Source organism: Anguilla rostrata, chromosome 6, assembly GCF_018555375.3.
Source record: "Anguilla rostrata isolate EN2019 chromosome 6, ASM1855537v3, whole genome shotgun sequence".
Taxonomy (NCBI): Eukaryota; Metazoa; Chordata; class Actinopteri; order Anguilliformes; family Anguillidae; genus Anguilla; species Anguilla rostrata.
This window is the reverse complement of record NC_057938.1, coordinates 47,617,926-47,639,936: the sequence shown is the minus strand read 5'-3', so window position 1 is coordinate 47,639,936 and position 22,011 is coordinate 47,617,926. Positions and strand designations below refer to the sequence as shown.

At 47.6% G+C, this 22,011-nt stretch overlaps 1 protein-coding gene across 1 annotated transcript in view; it reads right to left on the bottom strand.

The window, feature by feature from the left end:
• Nucleotides 1–14,891, bottom strand: part of man1a1 (mannosidase, alpha, class 1A, member 1) — a 122,449-nt gene extending 107,558 nt beyond the window's left edge. The window contains exon 1 of the mRNA XM_064340144.1: nucleotides 14,120–14,891. Within this exon, the coding sequence (XP_064196214.1) occupies nucleotides 14,120–14,626 (507 nt within the window). The 5' untranslated portion in view covers nucleotides 14,627–14,891. The remainder of the gene's footprint in view (nucleotides 1–14,119) is intronic.
• Between the last annotated feature and the right edge of the window lie 7,120 nt (nucleotides 14,892–22,011).

The following is a 22,011-nucleotide window of genomic DNA, read 5'->3' as shown; positions in this document are numbered from 1 at the left end:
GAAGGAAAAACACATCTGAAGAAAGAAAGGAAGTATACGGCCAACAGAAACGTGAACTTTTTGGTTAATCTGGGCACATAACTTCCTGTGCTGTACTTCATACTTCCCTTGTCTTATCAGCCCGGTGCAAAAGAGCAACAGCCAGCAATAAATAAGACTTCACTCACCAACCTACTTCTAAACCTGCGATATTTGCATTAAACATCAGAAAAGTGTAGATTTTTTTTATTTATTGAAGAATCTCTTACTTGGGTAGTTCCCTTTCTGTTTTTTCTTCTTTTTTTACATATTATTTTCAGTATCAGTGCATTATTTCAGTTTCAGTGTATGTTTTCAGTTGGTTAAAATTAGAAGAGGGAACGAATACTTGCCAGCAGTTAATTAAAAGTTTAGAAAAAAAAGTTAATGGAAAGAAATGCTTTTTTTCCCCCCTCTGCATCTTTCAAAAATAATGGCCATAGTAATGTGTCAAAGCGTGTACAGCCTACTTGTGCAACCCATTACATTACATTTGTTTGGCAAACACCTTTATCCAAAGCGACGTGCAATAAGTGCATACCAAAGGTCATTGGAACAACTACAAACCTCAGGTGCGATAAGGTGCAGTACTCATTATGTAACGGTTATTCATAGCCACAAACACATTAGGTCCAGTTCACACAGTAAGCATAGGCTAGGTCAGTGTGTAATGTCAAGTCAAACTAGGAGGCATGACAGGCCACATCATCAAGATAACGATAAGGGTAACCCGTCCTCCCCCGTCCATGATCGCTCCTACTAACCCCTCCCCCCCAGTCTGTAATCTCACCCAGAGCTGTGGCCTGACGACGGTAAAAAAACAAGGTTCTTATCAGTGGCCGTTGTGCTGCGGACAAACTTCTGCATGACGCCTTTAAAAGGATCTGCTGCTGCAAAACCAGCTGTAGGCAGTGGACGCCAAAAAATAAAAAAACAGAAAAGGGGGAGCCCGAGTGAACGCACGGACTAATCGGCCTGTTGCCGTTCAGCGGAAACCGAAATATGTCCCACTCCTAGTCCAGAAAGGTTTTGTGAAGGATATTTTAGATGCTTCCAGAAGTTTCTGATGACCGGCTGGCTTCACAATGGCTGCCATTGGGGCACTCTGGGACTAGTTGCACGTTAATGATCTGGAATGCAGCTTGGACAACTGCAGCTACTCAGCGTACTTTCTCGCTTTACATCATGAATACTGCTATACCAGCCACTGTACAGCCAACAGGTTGTCGGATAAGTCTCTAAATATCCTTCACTGTACACAAAAACTCATGAAAGTGAACTACCCCTTTGAGAGATGTGCACTAATGCAGCAAGAAGAGAAAATCACCCATCTTTTGATGTTTAATGCAAATGTCGCGTGTACCGTAATTTGCGTTAGCGCAGATATAGGCCTTTAATATCACGTTCTCTGTAAATGGTAAATGGTAAATGGACTGCATTTATATAGCGCTTTTATCCAAAGCGCTTTACAATTGATGCCTCTCATTCGCCAGAGCAGTTAGGGGTTAGGGGTTAGGTGTCTTGCTCAAGGACACTTCGACATGCCCAGGGCGGGGTTTGAACCGGCAACCCTCCGACTACCAGACAATCGGTCTTACCTCCTGAGCTATATCGCCCCCTCTGTGGTGGTTTTGCAGAGACAAAACTTATACCGACAGGCAAAGACAATCACCCAACAGGCAGGTGCTCCTTGCCTTTCCCATCTGTGGACAGGAGCATGTTTATTTGAAGACGCCGGTCTCACAATTATGCATTCTTCACCAGATGGCTCGCTGTCACTGCAGATGGCTGAGCACGCCACAAAAGGCACCGGGACGCACTTTCCTTTAAGGTCACAGTGATTAGTGATGACATCCGTCCATCAAATGACTGCAGCCTATCAGGGTCCAGGAACGCAGAACCGGTGACACGCGCCACTGTCTTCTGTGACGGGCCGCGGCTGACTGCTTCGACACAGCCTGGGATGATTTTTATCAAGTCCAGGAAAGCACAGCTTTAGTCAGAGCAGCGACCGTGTCCGTCTTTTTTATTTTTTCCCAGAGCACTCCAAGGTCGACGACGAGTGCCTGTTAAGTGTCAACAGACCAGGTGGCTTCAAAAATGATGGGATGGGGCCCTCTCCACGCCTTGGGAGGAGCTAAATCGCCCTCTTTCAGTCACCTTCCACAGAACAGGAGGCTTTACCAAGCACTCGTCTCCAGTTGTTACCCTTGAGGCAATGACATACCATTCAAGGGCTGTCACGAACATCTTTCTCCAATACGCTATCTTGCACGAAACAATCATAATGGCACACGCTGAATACCGCGAATACATGAGCACAGTTTCGACATACCGGCAAGGCATTCCAGAAGAACCGCGACGTCAAAGGACGTAAACGGACGAGGTGCAGCGTGCATTTTTAATTGTCATTATGCACATTATGCATATGAGATATTACTCAGCAGAACAATTTTACCCCCGCAGGATACAGCAGATTAAAGAAGAGGAGGAAAATCCAATTGAGCACGGACAGGGAAAAGATGAATGCAAGTGCGCGAGATCGATAAATACCTACAGATCAGTAAATCGCATGATGGTTTAATTATTTTTTTAAAAGCCACAAGGGTGGTCTTATCAGCTTGTCTTTGATGCGACAGTACAGGCAATCGCACGGAGTTACTCTGGTGGGGGGGGGGGGGGGCACGATAACACAGATTTATGAGTCGAGAACTTTTTAAGTTACTGGAACTTTCCCTTCCTTCCGGTGCTGATGACCTCACAGCGGTCACCAACTGTCAAAGACGACCGCTAATTTGACGCGGTAAACAAGAAAAAGAGCCGGGCGGAATCGGTCGAAAATGAAGACCCGAGCGTTCTTCTTAACCCCAACCCAAATCGCTATCGACTTGCCCTTTCCCTCACATCGCTGAGAAGGCCGGCCTGACCTCCCCAGCAGGCGGAAGGAGGACAAATGAACACCTTAAGAAAGCCCATTGATCTTATTTTCCCCCACACCAATAAGGACGCGCTCACGTCCGCCCTCACGTACTTAATGAAGTCGTTTGTCAAACACTGACTGATCTGTTCAGACAGATATTACATCAATTAAACGCAGATATTAAATTACGCTCTGTAACCACCTTAATTAAGATACAACACATGCATTAGTTCTTCGGCGAAATTGTTTTACGCACACAAAATAACTATTTACAGACAAACAACGCAGAAATGAAGCAATTAAATCAGCAAGGTCAAGGGCAATTCCAGATAAACAGTCACAGATGCTTTAGAAAATAAAAACTAAAAATAAAGCCGCAAGATTTATTTCAAGATGCACTTTGCAGATTCTGGTGCAAGAAATGGAAGGATTTTCAGCATTTAGACTGCCATCAAAATCAAAATGAAGAAGAAAATTCACTAAGATAAAATTGTTACATATGCACCATGACTTCAAGGACGTGGGAGTGGATCGTTAGCAGGAAGAGGGGCATCACAGCCCACATAATCAAAGGGTGCTGACAGTTACTCCTGATATCCATTTCAAGTAGTAGGCTACTACAAATCATGGATTGTCTTCTTGTTATATCAATTAACACATAACACAAGAACTGTAATGTGAGATGTTTGGGCTGTCTGCCCACAAACACAATAATCTAATATGTCCATAGATGGGTACTAAAGTTAGTAAATAAAGTTTCAAATAAAATGTTTTGTTGTGGCAATTACAGTTCAACGAGATTGCCAAAGCAAAAATATGGCATCTGACTTTTTCAACAACTCTTCCAAGAAAAATTAGGAAAGATATGCAATATTTCACTTGGCCTTACAGTGATAATAGTGATTATGAGTACCATTTTTATCACGATTGCACAAAATGGCTACGTCACAGGGACTAAGGGTAGGGTACTCCTGTCTTTTATTCCAAGGCTATGAGAAAGAACATCAAGGTCATGCGCTGCATGGCGACAGACAGACAGACAGACAGACACACACACACACACACACACAAACACAGAAATTCAGACACAAATAGACACAGAGAAACAAACAGACACGCACAAACACATACAGACACACACACACACACACACACACACAGCTCCTGAAGGCGAGCGGCCTCTCTAAAGGCACGGCTCTCTCTCTCTCTCTCTCCACCCGAAGCCCAGGCTGCTCCAGACTAGCGGCAGAAACTCGACGCCTGACGGACGGCTCTGGGCCTCGGCTGCGTCGCTCCGCTCCACCGGCCGATCGGTCCCGCCTCGGGGCCGCCGCCTCCATCCCCCGCGCCGCCCGCGGCGCCTCCCCTGCGTTTCGCTTCGCTAAGCGCCGCCGTTCCTCCCGCGCATCCCGTCCGCTCCCCTCCCGCCCGCCGGACTGGAGACGCGCTCCGAGCAGCGCTGCCGGCGGACGGCGAATCTCCCGCCATCGGTGGCGTCCCCCGCCACTCCCCGCGCTTCACTCCGAGGCTCAGCTACAGCGCAGGCCCTGCCGCGAGTTCCGCTCTCCCCCTCCCGCCGTTCCCACGGCATCCCACGCCCCCCCCACCCCCCCCCCCACCCTTCTGCTGACCAGGGGCCGGGTGATTGGTGGAGCGGCGTCGGCCCGTCACGACTCCCCCTGCCCCTGCCGAAGGGACGGCGAGCGGACTGGCTGGAGAATGCGCCCCGCCCTTCTGAAGAATGACACAGACTGCCCCCCCCCCGCCCTCTGGCCTGGCAGAGGAACCGGCTGTCCCGGATCTCCATTACTGACCGGGCGCTGGAGTGCTCCCGTCTGTAGCACTTACTGCAGCGCTGAGACCCACTTTCCACTGCTGCTCTCTCCTGAGTAGTGTTACAGGCTGGGAGCTGGTCCGTGAGGTCACTCATTTTCCTGTCTGTGTGTGTGTGCGTGCGCGCATGTATACATGCCTGTGAGTGTGTGTGTGTGTGTGTTTGCATGTATATATGCCTGTGAGTCAGAGAGTGTGTGTGTATGTTTGTGTTTGCATGCATATATGCCTGTGAAAGTGTATGTGTGTGTTTGCATTTGTGCTGCATGTGTATATTCCTTCTGTGTGTGTGAGTGGGTGTGTTTGCATCTGTTTGCATGTACACGTGTGTGGGCTTGTTTGTTTGTGTGTGTATTTGCCTGTGTGCGCACATTGTGACGTGTGTATGTGTATATGTAAGAGTTTTCGTATGCACACACTAATAAATTGATGTCACCTTAGCATCGTCACGAGTGCTTTACAACACACTGCTAAAGCTGCACTCCTCCCACGCAGCGGGCCTGAAATAGTGCGCTCTGTGAGCGCGAGTCATGAGGAAAGGGAAGGCCGGAGCCGTAATGGCCGTCTGCCAAACGCCAGCGGCGACCCGCTCCGCTGAAAGCCCAGAGACCAGCGGGCCGACCTCCCGCTCCCCGGCGGCCATTACGGCTCCGGCGCGGCCTCCGGTCGCCCGGCCTCGGCTGCGGTCGGAGTGCGGTCTCGGCTGCGGTCGGAGTGTGGTGTCGGCTGCGGTCGGAGTGTGGTCTCGGCTGCGGTCGGAGTGTGGTGTCGGCTGCGGTCGGAGTGTGGGCTCGGCTGCGGTCGGAGTGTGGGGTCGGCTGCGGTCGGAGTGTGGTCTCGGCTGCGGTCGGAGTGTGGGCTCGGCTGCGGTCGGAGTGTGGTCTCGGCGGCGACGGATAAAGGGGGGGGGGGGGGCTTTGTGTCAGAGCCGCCCCCGTAATCTGACATGAGAGAGCGAGATCGTCTCAGGTCGGGGAGGGGGGGTGGGAGGGGCGGGGGGGGCAGGGGGGCGCAGAAACAAAGAGCTTTTACAGATAATGCGCCCCCGTTTGAAGGATGGGGTGAGATGTGGCCGGCTCGCCTCCAGCCTCTCTCTCTCTCTCTGTCTCTCTCTTTCTCCTTTCCAATACCTTTCCTGCCGCCCATGTCTTATTTACGAGTGAAGGGGAAAAAAATAAGAGGATGCTGGCTGAATTATTTAGGGTGTGTACGCCGTTTCTTCCATCCCGGCGAGTTTGCCGTGCGCGGCGAGGCTCGGGGCCGCTGCCAGGCCCCAACCAAGCCCCAAACCTGAGCGAAACCGGAGCAAAGCTGGATTTTGGGTCCAACCGCCAAAATGCATAAAAAACCGCGGCGGTAGAGGGTAAGGAATTACCGGTTAATCGTTCTATTGGATTCAGCGCCTCGTGCAGCTACGCGCCAAAAAAGGACCTGCACCCAGAGGGTGGAACACTACACTACTGGCTGAAGTTTGACTAAAAACAAGACCAGGTTAAAACCTAGTATATGGCTGGATCTAACACACTTCATCCGGCCGACCAATGGTGTAACTCCGTAACACGCCCGACCAATGGTGTAACTTCATCGCTCAGTGACTCCGTCGCAGACATTCGCGTTTGTTGGGCTGGCCCCGCTGTTGTGGTTCGGCCAAAAACACCAAAATGACGACGCGTCTGAGCTTAGAGCACGTATGTAATATTCAGGCTGGAATCACGCAGGTCCCGCTGGGCGTGGTCTGAGACAGCGCCCCCCCCGGGGCCCTGTGCGGAAGATTAGAGTTAATTAGAGCTAAACGCCAGTCACCGCGTCACCTTTCATTCCAGCCGCCGGTACCGCCACGAATTCATCAGCGGCGGTATTACTTACAGAAATGGCAGGTTATTAAAAGCGGAGCCACAGCCTTGGCATTTTGACTGAAAAGCCGACTTCATAATTCCTGGGTTACCTGATAACGTTTTTTTTTTTTTTTTCTTTTAATGCCGTGACAATTCCCGAGCGGATGCGATGAGCAGTTCCTCCTGTCTCCTGTTCCCAGTTGCGTCGCTGCGTTTCCCTTCACAGTAAGTCATTCGTGAACGCGCCGGCGCAGAACGCTTGATTTGTAGCGCGTCACTGGCTCACGCAAGACAAAAGAATGCGGACGGACAGAGCAACCGCAAACGCATCTCACAAAGCCAAAGTGCTCGTGTAATGATTCATCAGTGACAACCACGACTGCTGCTCCATAAATGCACCGTTAGAACTGTTCAGCAGGCCCGTGGGCTTGGGGTAGATATGAGCGAGCAGAGAAAATGAACCACCGAATATTTGAATGGCAGCAGGGGGTGGCCATTTTCTTTCTTTAAAAAAAAAACCAATCAAAAATCCCCCATCGGTGTGGCTGGCACCGTGGTTACCCGGCAGCCAAACGGGGAGGCTCATTCCGAGCTCCCGTCCGAGCCCAGCTGATCGGAAACGCTTCTCCCAGGAGCAGCCGCTCAATTCAATCATCCCCGACGCAATTCAATCAGGCCCGTGACTGGCAGGACCTCTGCCCGCCAGAGATTACCTTTCCTCTCCCATAAGCCCTTATTTCAGATGCGTCCCCCTTCCCTCACATCTGCAAATGCGCTGCTTAATTGAAAGTGGGGTCGGGGGGGGGGGGGGGAGCTCACCTATTTATAATAGGCGAGCGGTTGGGGAACCGAACTGGGGCGACGCGTTTCCGCTGGAAGGCTAACCCCAGAATGAATGCAATCGCATTCTGCAGACGGTCCACCCAGTTGAACTTAAACATATAAGAAGGACTTAAACAGGCGAAGCTCCGCTGGATCGCGGAGACGTCCCAGTACGGGCGGAATGACTTTTGCCCCAATCGGGAGCCCTGACCGCACGGGGCCAGACCCCGCTGCACGGGCGCGGTCGGTTTTTCGGGCGCTCTTTGAACCGAGCGAAGCCACGGGCGGGCGGGCGGGCCACGTGTCGCTGGGATTTACATAAACGAGGAATTCCGGTCGAAAGCGGGAACGTGCTTCCCGAAACGTAGCCCACCGAGCCCCCCGGGCCGCTCTGCGAGCCTGGGACATGTCTTACGACCTGCTCTTCAGGAGAGCTTCATTTTGGGCTTTTAATCAGCATCTGAAAAATAGCCTGAGTTTCATTTATTTTTATGAAGACCGAACTGGAGCGCGTGCCAAGCGCTTGGCTGACTGACGACGCTGAAATCCTATCTCTGGGCTATCAGTCAAGAAGTGCCGCAATACTGCACAAAAGGAGTGGCAGAATATTTCAATCAGATGTTAAAGTCCCACGAGGACTTAATGTACGATATGCTCAACTGCCATTCGAGCCCCGCTTGAGGAGCCATTCTGCCTCAGAGGCCAAATTGAGAAGCACATCGATCGCGTTGATGAAACGGTCAGAAAACGATCCGATCAGATCGGTTTGGAATAAAAGCAGGACACCCGCGGCACCGCGCGTACACGACCGGGCCGTCGCCGTCTCCTCCTGCCACTTTCGTTTCGCCAAGCTAGCGACCCCGAAAAGACGTGGCTGGGGGGAGGGGGGGGGGGCTCCTTTATTAGGCTCCTCCGCCAGACCGAAGCATGGCCCCCTCCGCCCCGCCCGCTCCCCGCAGCCCTGCCAAAACGCACCGCCGGCGAGAGCCATCTGCGTCCGAGGACGACGGCGCAGAATCCAAATCGCGGCCCCGCCCCTTTAATTGAAAGCGAGCCCCGCCGGTGAACACGGGCCCGGCTTTCACCGAGCCAGCGCCGAGGGGGAAGGAAAAACAAAAACAAAAAACAAACAAAGCAAACCAAAAAAACAAAAAAAACGAATCGATAACGGCCGCTCGCTGGACTCAAATTATAGTTCACCTCGAGGCGGGCGGGAAAAAGAGCGGCGGCACCTGTCTAATGTCGCATTAGCGCGTTGGCGGGGAAACGGAGCGGCGGTCCTCGCCGCGCTCACCTGGCACGGAACCCGAGAGTGCGCATCTGCCGCGTCGGACCGCCAAAACGCCGCCGCCGCAGCCACCGCCGAGGGGTTCGGCGAGGCTCGCTGCCAGCCGCCCGTCAGAACGTCCCTGGCGTGGAAGCGCGGCTTCTTCACGCTCGCGGGGAAAAGAGGAACACAACGGCGATTACACCACACTCCAGGCCGTGGATGCGCAAAGCCTGCGCGGAGCCAATGTCATCAAACGCTTGTGTCCTGCACCCACCTCCCTGCCGGAGAGAAGGGACCAGGCAAAGAGGACTCGCTCAGACTCAGAGGCGTGGCCTGTTAGAGAATGGAGGTGTGGAGGGGGGGAGTGGGGGGGGGGGGGGGTTGCGCGTTCCTGCTGTGGTCCTGATCTACTGGATCAGATTCTGGCGCACAGCTGAGAAACATCACTCGCGACAGGGGAAGGAGAGGGGTGGCGCTGTGGGTGGGGATAGGGTCACCATGGCGACAGGTATGGGGTGGGGATAGGGCACAGGTTTCCCATCAGGGCACGTATGGGATGAGGATAAAGGGTGTGGTTTCCATCAGGACAGGTTTAGGATGAGGATAAGGGGTGTGGTTTCCATCAGGACAGGTTTGGGAAGAGGATAATGGGTGTGGTTTCCATCAGGACAGGTGTGAGATGAGGATAAGGGGCGGGGTAGCCATCAGGACGGGTGTGAGGGGAGGTCACTGCAGGACAGATAACAGAATGAGAAGCAGTGGATGTGCTACAGTATGTGAAACAGTACTTTGAACCCAAATGCCAGTTTTCTATGCCAACAAAATGGGCTCTGAAGTCAATCCTTGTCAGTTCACTTGCTGCAGATTCAGCTAAACGTATTAAAAGCAGGGCAGGAAAGCTGCATTAAGAAATGTGGTACAACTTCTACGGTGCAACTGGTGAGCTGAACCCCAAAGTCAATGCATGCTTCTGCTGCTCCTGCCTGGGGGGGGGATTGGAGGGGGGGTGAATGCACACTAGCACACTGCAGGGCAGCGCTAACGCGATTATCCCCAGTGACGCAGTCCTGGGAGAGTAATCCCGGCTTTGAAAAATGTAGGCTGCGCAATCGCTCTTCTTAAGACCGCAGTGACACCATTGCCGCCGCTCCTGAGGTAGCCTAACCGAAGTCTCGGGTAACTGCCGCTCGACGCGAGGGTACCTGCGCCGTTTTTTCGACTCCCCCGCCTTCTTCGCGCGGTTTCCGCTTCAGGATTCTCGGCGCGCCTCGCGGAAGCCAGGATGTGGTCGGGGCCGTAACCGGCGGCGACGCGGCGGAGAGAAGAAGCGCACGGGCAGCTGTTTCCCGCTCTTTAGGCTATTCGGCCGTGAAACGCGCAGAAACCGTCTGGCGGGAATCCAACAGAAATGCTTGCTGACGCTGCGCGTACGCAATCTGCCAGTAACCCGTCGTGCCGTTCCTGCATTCGTTTCTCCCCCTGAAGTCGCGGAGGCCCGGGCGTCGCTGTCGAGGGGCGTCGGCTCAGCGTCGAACGAACGCGCGACGCAGGAAATCGCAGGCGGCGGAGTCGACAGCCGAAGAACTGCCGCGTTCGCCAAAGCTCCCCGCATGCAAACCTTCGGCCCGTGCGTGAGGCCTGTGAGAGAGCGCCCACGGGACATTTAAGACCCGTCCGGGGAGAGCGGCCATGCCTGACCGAGCCCGGGCCATTAAACTGATTACGCCATTAAACACCTGGAGCACCGCTCTGGAAACGCGCCCGGCCAACCGTACCTGGAGCAGGGTTTCAACCTGACCTTTTTACGCAGAAGGGCCCCAACGACAGCTCTGTCAACGAGATAAAGAACAGGCCGCACAAGACACCCTAACAAATAAAAAGCGGCACGGTGAAATTCGACCGCGCCTCATGGAAAGAAAACAAGAGGCCAAGGCTCACGGGCCGAACGCGTTTAAATAGCGAGGCGAGCCGAGCGGCCATTTCAGAGCCCTGCCGGGAAGCTCCACGTCATCCCCTCCGCTCACGGCCTCCAGAAAGCACAGGTCGGAGATGGAGAAACCAGCTCGGCCAGACCCTCACGGCCGGCCTGACCAGGTTAGGGGTCGCCATCGATTTGCTGCGGCCCTCGCGGGCGGCACTGTTGTCTAATCCCGGCGCTCCGTGGTGGCGGGGGGGGGGGGGGGTGGGGGGGGGTAGCACGAGGGGATAGACTGACAGAGTGTTATCCGATTGCCCTTCACGATACAGACCGCAGCTGATGAAGAGGTCAGTGCCGTGCCGCGGCGGCAGGCCCTGAACTCATTTGCATGCGATTTGCGCGCCGGGGCCCGGCCCCCATCCGCGGTCGGCGACGTCGCCAAGGGAAACGACGAACCAGCCCAACTCCGCGCGCGGCTCGGGGCGGAGGATTATGAAAACGAGAGACTTCACTGCGCCGCAATTAAGACGGGCCGATATCGCTCCGCGGACGAGGCGGACGGCCGCATCCTCCGAATCGGAGGATTCCCGCGACGGGGCTTCCTCGCTGAGATTGGGCAGGAGGGGACGGGGGCGCGCGGTCTGCCCGCGCTCCGAGCTTCCGCGGAAAAACGACCGTCAGCGAAGCCGGGGGAAACAAAAGGACGGAGCGGCTGGCTTCCGCTTGGCACCGCAACCTGGCAGAGACGGCTGGTGGCTGGCCGTCCTTTTCTGATGAAGACAATGCCCTGGCGCCGGTGGCAGGCAAGCTGGCAGGAAGGCATCAGCGAGCACACGAGGACATCATTCCCCCCAGTGGCTGGAGCACCCTTTGTGAGAGCACGTTTATGCTGAGCACAAGGGGGCAGTTTCCAACACCTTAAGAGTTAAAGCAGAGAAACAGCCCAAAGGCCCCACTGCAATTTTTCACATGGAAAATTATGTGCCACAAGAAAATTCAAAGAAAGCACAAGGCCCTGGTGAAGTAGCTAATTCATACATGAAACATGTTTTTTTTTTTTTTTTTTTTATCCAGTGTGGTTCATGTTGGTAAGACTTTTGAATCCCCACAATAATATGTAACTGAATAAATATGCATAAGGAACTAATAAATATACTCAATTACTCAGCATTAGGGTGAGGGTGGATCCGTCTCAAGTCTCACACACGTATCAACTGCTGATACTAAAGTTTTCCCAACATTATCATTCTGGGATATGAATTTATTCTACTCAATGAATTTATTCTAGCAAAATTCCAGCTTCAAGCATTTCCGGGTATCACTACCCGCCCAACTGTACTGTAACTGTCACTTGCGCCACATTTACAAGTCCACAGTGGGATTACATTTCATTTAAATTGTATCGGAAATACACTCTCCTGCCCATGACTCAGTGTTATTAATAGGTTCAGCCTTTGTTGTGGTTTCAGACACCCAGGAATCGCATTTAACTCAACTGTTCCTTTCAGTCACGTAGCAAGAATCAAGACTACATTTGGCCTCGTTTGGACCACGTCAGCATACCAAATACAGGACAATCAGTTGCCAAAAAAAACAAACAAATAAATCGAAGAGGTTAGTGCTAAATTACTAATGTTGATGCTAAGGCGTGAGATAAGGAAACGGAGCGACAGCATTGCACCCACGAGCGCGAAACATTTTGATTGACTGCTGAGAAATTTGCAGTCGCTGCATTTCCCCCTCCCAAGTCACCTCATTCTTTTTGAATAATCTGATCCCTGGCAAGTCCTGTATCAGTCAGCGAAAGAGTTGTGGGAAAAGCTGATTTTTGACGTCAGGACGTCACAAAAGAATGAAACGAGGCCCGACAATTCTGACGCAATTATAGCAAGAGACCTATGATCTTACAGTACGAATGCAGAACTGAAAATGCAGGCTCTACGCAACAGTGACTCGCTGCAGTAAAGATAAAGTCCAGTTACAATGTCGTATATTTTTCAATTCTCCTTTGTGATTGCTAAAAGCAGTAAATGTGACGAAAACATTGATTACCAGACTATTAGACCACGAGGACAGCTAGACTAAATTCAGCAGTAGGCTGTATGCAGATATGAGTTTAAGTAACAATTCAGAATATGTGCGTCAAGATAGGATGTTACATCTTGCATTTGCCAATGTCTAGGTTTGTAGTCATCTTCAAAATTGAAGTTATAATCCTAGTGAAAAAATACTTGTGGAAAGAATTCATGAAAATTAAGTGAATTAGGTACAACTATACAATTAGTTGCAACTGCAGATTTGACATCATATTATAATCCTAATGCCAAACTGATTATACTTGTTAAAGGCATGTGCTCAGGTCCTCGTGCACGTTTGTACTCGTGATCTGTGTGTGTGACGCGTTCCCCGGCCTCCAAGTAATGTTGGAACCCCCTTACTCAACCTGCGGCTACTCCGACAGACCTGGCATTACTGCTGTTCTATACATATTAATTCAAAAGCTGTGTTTTAACATACATTTAACTGTATAGTTTTCTTTGTTAAGCCAGCTCAAACGAAGTGTAACGACCTAAAAGCATTTCTATTGCAAATATGTTTTTTTCCTGTTTTCATAGACTGCAAGGACATACTAACAACAAAATAAATGTTGCAGTTAATTCATAATTACAAGACCAATTCTGTCCATTGACGTTACAAGCGCGGTCAAAACATAAATTGTTTAGCATCTAAAAGGCGTGAAAAGGGATCACAAATGAATATCGAATAAATGAATAAACGATCAAAAAATGAATGTCGCTAAGATTATATGCAAGTTTATGCAAAATGATAATTTGAAAGTCGCAGGATCTTAATGAGGAAAATAGCTAGCTCGGTGATACAGACGAGATGCACAGACTGTGCTCAACAATAAAGCAGGTCATCTTGCAAGCTTGCGAGGGGTTGAAATCTTGTGAGATTGACGTGTGAGCCAGATTTGAAAGCAGATCACTTGTAGGCTACTCGTCAGGTAATCCGTTTCATTGGTCCGCTCTACGTCACCCAGTCCAACAGTACAGCGCTGAAAATGCAACAACCCTAGCTGCGAAAGTCACTGGATAGGCTGCTGTCAAATTAAGTTTGAAACGAATCTATGAATGAGAACAACATTTACCTGGTTTTATGAAGTCAAATACTAGCCAGCAGTTCCATTTACGAAAATAACAAAAGACTACCAATGTGTATAGTTAACTAGCCAATTAGGTAATTAGCGCATAGTTCCAGATAAAACTACAGGCCAGTGAAAATGCAGTGAAACGCAACGCGGCGTTCATACTGCTTTGCTATCCAAATACCAAACGTTTGACATTAACTAAACGTGAGCTCAATCATGTCACTGACACAACTGAAACCAAGGACAAAGCTACATAACTATGCCGTACAGTAGCACCCGCCGTTCAAGTGATGCAAAAATAAGAAACCAGAGCGCTTTGAGAAACACGCGTGCCAGTGCCTGCGCCACTCACCTCCTTTATTTTATTCCTTCTCTCTCGGGTTTCCGGATCTGACGGCTCGTGCCCGGTTGCTCCGGGTGGTCGAACATATTCTAAAACTGGTAAACTGTTATCTTTTTCTCCTTTCCCGACACCTTCTTTGGCAACTTTTTCCTTTTCGATTTTAATATCTTGCTGGATCTCTTCTGCTCGTTTCTGAAGAGTGTCCTTAGCTTCAAGCAGCGCCTTTTCGTGGTCTTTTCGAATTTTGGCCAGTATCTTCTCATCGTTTCCCACTCCAATGCTGGTATCGCTGTCAGTACCTGTTCGAGTGTTCGTTTCCACTGAAGACGAATGGAAGAAAACTCCACTGAGAAGCTTGGACGAATCCGGTAAGAAGAAGATTGCTCCGAAACAGAGAGTGATAAAAGCGCTGAAAACTAAAAGTAAAATAAATTTCTCCGTCAGTCTGAAGGAAGTCGGGCTGGCAGACTTCCTACTCGGAGTAGCCGTGAAAGGCAACAGAGTTGCTACTGGCATTTTTTCTTGTCGAGCTAAAAAAGAATAGCCTAAATGAATAAAAATTCACAGGTCAGTTTAAGTAGAGCACAGGTAACTCCCCGGTCAATATATTCCGCGTTCCATTTACGAAGGATCTTTTATTGTTGAAGAACAAAATTATTTTCAAAAAGTTGTGATACTGAGTAGCTAGCGTATGGCTCGTTGTTTCAACTACCCATGCTGAAACACATCTGCAAAAAGTCTTCTCTACACTGAGTACAGAACGGAAGGAATGGCAGCAATGTGTTATTGACAGCCGTGCTTGTCCAATCGCTTTGCTCTGTGTGTGCTGTCAGACTAATACAATTGTGGGCGTGTTTTCCGGATTTGTAAAGGTGATTCGTGCCTTCTGCTTGATGCGCAGAACTGTTCGAACTTTATTGGTTAAGATTAAGCGCTGCATAAGAAGTCTTAAAAGACGTTGTGTTGCCTATTTTGTATTTAAACTTTAACGTGTAAATATTTTCTCGATAAGTTACAATCGTTAAAGGTTGCAAGATGCACACATGTCCGAAAAAACCTGAGGTACCAACCATTAGGTACGCAGAATTTCGAAGCGTCGCTCGCTTTAACCGCAGCGTTTGGAAGAAGACGTAAACGTTACAGTGTCGCAGAAATGGTATAATTCAGTAATCAGATATAACTATTAAATTGCATGCTAGCTAACGTTTAGCAATCGGTCTCTTCAGAATTTTAAAACGGACAATTTCATAACGTCTCGTTACTCCCTCGTGCCTTTTGCGGGGACGTCGCTTTCCTTATTGTCCTTTCGAGTTCACATGACAAACGTACAAATGCTAGGCTATATATTTATATTTTAATGTGCTAATGCACCCTCATCCAGCAGACACTGCTTAATAGAGACTTTAAGGCTCATATGTCTTTCTGCATTCTCTATTGTAAATAATTAAGTACTGATCTATCAACATGGATTATGGATGAACGTTCCGACTCAGACATATTTTGGTACTGCTTCGTCAATGATAACTTGTAGGTCTACGTGTCGAAGTACTCGCTGTCTGTTGCATTGCCGTGCAATTGTCCATTGCTGTATGCGATGCTATATGGATCAGCTTCATTAAAACAGCAGCCGACATCACAGTATGCTTATGAGTACATAGCCAAATTAAATATGGTTATTTATGTACAGTACTTACGAAAAAGCAGCTATATTGATATTAATCAGCACTCATCCTACAATGTTACTTTGGAATTTGCAACATGTGGAATGTGATGGCATGCAAAGTACTATTCTTTTTTCCTGGATGTTTACTTAATATTATAGTTTTATTGTTTTGCTGCTTGCCACTACTCCTTAAGTTTTTAATTGCACTCACAAAACATGGCATGGATGTACTCCCCAGAAGCTCCTTTAAGTAGCTATGTAAACTATCCTTCATTGTACATGAAAACTCTGAGCCAACTGAAAACACACAAACAACTTGAATAATATACTTTTTTAATACATATTCAATTCCAGAAAGTGAACTTTCCCATTAAAGACTACAGCACCTTTGCATTATCTCATCAATCTCCTGGGGTAGGGGCCTGGACTTATTTTTAGAGAAGACAACAGTTGCAATATGTCTGATGTTCTGCTTAACAACACATTTCCCCAGAAAGCCGCAAAATAAAACAGACAGGGTCTCTTTTTTCCCCCTTTTTCTTTTTTTTCCCGTACAACCAAGTCATTTATTTGGAAGAAACATGTTCAGTGGGAACAGAGGCAGCAGGGCATGAGTTCCATCATGCAGCGCTGTGGATTGTTTGATGTATTCCCCCGTTCACCTATCAATGGGAGATAACCACTGCTATTGTCTGTCAGAAGGAGACAGAAATCGGTTACATTTTAGCTCCTATAATGTGAGGCTGTGTGTTTGCACTTATGATGACATTTTTAGAAGTAATAGAGCTCCTGTTGTTCTGCACTGTGTAATAGAAGGTGGCAAATGGATGAAGAAATACCAAGAAAAAAAAGTGTTTATTTTGAGATTCTCTTTAATTGCCTGTTTCTGGGACAGGAGTTTTCAAATTCTTGTTCACCAGGACTTGTTTCAGTTTCACACAAACTAAGATAATTGACACTTCATGCAAATATTAATCTAATTTTAACAGATATTCCATAGTTGACTGTCTGGACTACTAGTCATGCTGCTTCTCATAAAAGATTATTCCCATGCATGTGCTATATGATACTTTTAAAACAATTTTGGCTGAGTCCATAACCTTTTCAGCATAACATAACATCAACTTTATAGGAAGGTCATGCATTTAATGAAGTCCATAATTTTATGCCCGGATGTAGTTATGTTAAAAAAAAAAAAGCCTTCCTTATCATGACCTTTTAAGGTAACTACTGTTTTTGTTCAATGCTTGCTTTGTGACAGAATGTTCCTCCTGACCTACCCTACAACTTAAGAATCTTGACTGTTCTCAATGTCGCACTGTCTGTGGTGCACGTGCATGGGACTAGACCTTGTAGAGGCTCGGGCCTGAGGAGGACCAACTGCTGGAATGCTTATTTGCCGTACAGTTGTACTCAGTGTGCAAATGCATAAGAACACAAGTCCATATTGGCTCGCTGGGTCCGGTGGGTGGAGGAAGAGCTGCGGGTTATGAGGTCATGGCATGGCATGCATGCCCAAAGAAGGGCATGGGGCTGCCTGTAGTGGAGGGCCTATAAAATAATGTAACAGAAGTAGCTACATGGCTATTGTGAAGCTTCTTCTCTTTTTGTTTCTTTGTGAAGATATATATATGTATACAGTATATGAACTATATATAGGCCACATTGGTTACAAAAGATTCACTCACTTATTAGGTTATTATTTAGTTTTATTCACTGCTTTATGCCGTTTGTATTTGTTCTCCTGCACTGTAATCATTGTGTATTATTCTGTTGTGCTGTTTATGATGAACTTATTTCCCCCTTTGGATAAATAGCGATTTCATAAAAAAAATGTTGCTTTAGATAAAGAAAACTATTGCATTATCCAGGATTCTATTTAAGATATTAGTCCCAGTTTTCACTATTTTAACAGTATGACTTGTCAAACCTACTGTAACTTAAAAATTTGTGACAAGCCTGAAAACCATTGCTACATCTGGTCTCATGAGATATGTAATATGTAAGAAGTGCGTGGTGGTAATTTACTCTGCAGATATCTGTAGCCAGTCTGATGTTAAGTAGGCCATGTCACCCAGCTGTTGTGTCCCTTGCTATGTCTTCGGCTATAGTCCAAATATAACCAGTATTGAATCAGGTTCAGCCATCTTCACTTCGTCCCTCAGGCCAGATACGCTCGTTTGTGCAGTGTTGTGGAAAAAAAGCAACGGAGTCAGGGAGAAGGGCTTCTGATTGGATAGAGCTTTAAATGTAAGCTCTTACTCCCCTAACCCATTTAATTAAGTTCAAAATAAAATATACGGCGTCTTTGAGGAAGCACTTTAGCATAGCCAGCTTTTAATATGATGCTATTATTAATTCCAATTATATGAACATGAGTAGGATCCATGTGTGCTGGGGTGTGTGTGTGTGTGTTTGGGGTGGGGTGGGGTGGGGTGGGGGTGGGGGGGTTGAATTGTGCTTGGTCTGCTCCCATTTCAAAGAAACAGTTCCATTGTAAATGCTCAGGCAACATGCCGCATGCAAAGGCCGCATTCGTGTCAGCTGAAGTTCAAAATCTAAAGCTGCATCTGTTTTCTGCACCAGTGAGCTCAAATCTTTATCATCTTTGTTATTTCCCAATGGGTCCAATGAGATGTCCACAGGAAGGAAAATAGAAATTTGAACACGCTTTCCTTACAGGAATAAATCCTGGATTGCCTGATAACCAACAGAAATATTTCAGAAAATTGACACTCTTTGTGTAGATGATTCCTCTGATGAGTCCGGATCATCGCTGTTTTTGTTATTGTCTTCAATAACGGAAAATAATTTCAAGATAAGTAGCTTGCATCCTGTGCCATTTGAAAATAGGGCACAAAAAAGTAGTTCGCTAAGTTTTCCCAGAACACCCTTTAAATGGGTTTCTCTGGCTATGATTAATTTTTTTATATACACAAGTTCTAACATTTACCGCAGTTACCACACAATCTGTAACATCTACTACAGTTATTGGGCTTCTACAATTTTATTTAGCTTAGCATTTGGATATACATTTCACAATTTATTAAACTGTCAGTTAAGAAATTTATTGATGTTTGTGTTGTCATATTGTTATTGGTAAATATTATCTGTTCTCCATCTATTGCATTGATTCACTTTATTTGCACAAATGCTTTTATATCTTTGTAATTTCCTCAATGTATTTTTCTCCTTCACAATTCCTATAAATGGTGATTGCACAGTTGTACGAACGTGCAAATGTTTTATATCTTTCCACTTTGTAGACCTCCATAAACGTTCTCAATTACTGACTGAAAAGCATGTCCTTCCTTCGACCCTCCGCTGAGACTTACAAAGAAATTAAGCAACCATACCCAGGACAGATAATTGCGTTGATTTGCTAAAGGGAATTGTAGAGTGTTAGTGTTATATAAATGAAAACATCAGGTATTTTTTGGTTTGAAGCCAGCCAAAGAAAACGACCAAAAGATCCTGTGAAATGCATGCCGGAAACAGAAATGACTGCAATTTCATCAGCTTAAAAAAAAAAACTAAAAACTGAAATTTCTCTTTCTAAGTGTTGCTGGTTCAAAGCATAGTTGTTAAAACAGCAAGACAGTCTCTGCCACAATGGTTACCGTGGCAAACTGTTTGACCTTTACTTGGAACCATCATGCATCTACATTTGTGTTAAATGTGCTACTGCCACACCGTTTGATATGGCATTGAATTTTAAGTGCACAAAATGACTTCTGACAACAATAGGTATCTCTGACTTTTAAAATCTTAATGCAGAAGCACCACAATGGCTAAGAAATTTTTCGTTCTGCTTATTAACATGTCATCTGCAATAATAATATAATGGTTCCCTCATTTGCATAAGATTAAAAAAAATTTTTTTTTTTAGTTCCAGCGGAGTCTTGCCGTTGTCAGGGCAACATGACCTTGCGCCCTGTCGTTAACACCATTCGTGCTTTCGGGTGTCGCGGCGTTGCGCAAGCAAATCAGAGACGACTGACTCATTGTTTCCTCCTGCGCGTTTGATTTGGGAACCTTCAGCCCACACGCACAAACATCCCACAGAGCGGTGAGAAAATAGCGCCGGCGACGCGGAAGCCGGGGAGGAGGAAGACGCAAGCGGGAGGACGCGGAGTCGGAGAGCCGCCGCCGCGGAGACGGGTGGGCTCGGAGCGCGTGGGCCACAGGAGCTCCGGGCGGACTTGGCGTGAGCGTAGGCAACAGCAGCTTCCTGTGCGCGAAGACACTCGAGCGCCGTTTACTGTACTGGGTTTCCCGGTATACTGTACACACTGGGAGGCAGGGACATCACAGCAGGGGGGGGATAGTGGCACTGACTACCTAGGACCTCGGGCCTTCAAAAGGCCTGAGCTAAAAAGCTTGCTTTGGGCTACAATTTTTATGGGGCCCAGAGACTGCATATGCACGGGGCCCAGAATTTTATGCTACACCCGTGCTGGGAGGCACCTGTATTCACTTGCTACACACACCTCTTTTCTTGAATGAGAGACAGCAGGAAGTCTCTCAATCGGGGGCCTGGTGCTGGAAGCCACGCCCACTGAACACCTGCAGAAACGCCCCACCTGAAGCGCAAAGCATCTGTCCGTGGATAATTTATCACTTTTTTAACAGAATGGTACTGAAGCTAATTTCATACACCATTAGGAATACTGGCTACTTTTTATTGATTGAGCGGTTGATTTTTATTTTTCGGTATTTAATGCCTCACCAGTCAATCAATAACCCATGAAGGTAGACGTAAGCATTACTTTGTTTTGCATAAATCACACATCTATGCTCTTGTATGTCTTTGTCTGACAATGCGAGTGACCAGATCAAAGGAAGTACCTGTACAGCGTCATTGCTGAAACTTATGAATGGCCATTAATATTGTCCATCACATTTATATTGAGGCAATTGAATGGTGGCTTTTACAATGAAAGTTTACAATGTTGTATGTTATGCTTTGTGGTTGTTTATGCTGGAACATCTTTGCCTGGGCTCCACTGGAAAAGTGATTTATATCAGATCACTTGGATGAATAAAGGATTATTTATAAATGCCTACATTTTCCTGTAAGGCATGTTATGTTTTTGACAACAGAAAAAGTTGTCAAAGGGACTGTTCCAGTTGAAATCAAAAATGAGTAATCCTTGTACATTGCATTCGCAATTATATTAAACATTCCCTTAAATTTGGAAGCCATCACCGCAGCCACTTTCAACAAGCACAAATAACGACGTGAAGTAAATCGTTAGCCAAAGTGGAAAGGAATCCAATGTTTAGTCCTGCTGGTGATAATCAAATCCCTGGATAAATCTTTGGTGGTGCTCAGAAAACACCTCCCAGAGAACGTGCCTTCATTACAGTTTCCACTGGATAATGAAATCTCAGCAAGGGGCTTGCTTTACTCAATAAACATCTCTGAAAACAACCCAGAGGTCTCTTCGTAAGCACAATTTCCACAGTGCCCTGAGTTCTACTCCAGATCAAGTGAAATTGACTGGAGGCTAGCGATCCACAAAATTGCGAAGATGCATTTTGAACCGACTATCCGATGCCTCCATTGATTCGTCCAGTAAACGCGCTGGTAAATCATAAGCAGTTGTGCACAGTCCCTTCTCATCTGAAAGCTTCGTTTAGCAGAACGTACTTTGTAAGCTCCAGTAACCTCGTATGGATAAAGATAAAGAACCCATATTTTCTGTCCTCAGAGGAGGTGGCGTGCGTTTTGAGAGGTACATCGCCAGTCTGTCGAAGTACCAGGGCGTTAGAAACTCTGAAACCACCCGCCAATCCGGGTGTCCTACTGCTGAGCTGAATTCTTGTGATGTCACCGCCTGTGAGGCGTATAGCTGCAGTAGCTACCTTTCATCCAAAAGGTCACCTTTCACGCGTTACCTAGACGTGTTTTCTTTTCTTTTGCATAACAAGGGAAGGGCTGCTGCACTGGTCTTTTTATTGATACCGACAATAAAATTCCCCGCGTAAAAACATTAAACCTTTGATGGAGCGCGTGACGCGTTCACGCAGGGAGCCAGTGGACGAGCAAAGTTAGCTACGGCTTCCCAGGCTGTTTCAAACTCACATGCCCGCGCGCTCTCGCCCTTACCCTGACCACGTTCCCATGATTCCAATTATAAAAGTGGAAAAAAATGCATTTAATGAAATACTGCTCATTGGAGCTGCTTTGTTGTTGCTCAAACTGAGAAAGAAAGAAAAATTCCCAGGTCTGTCA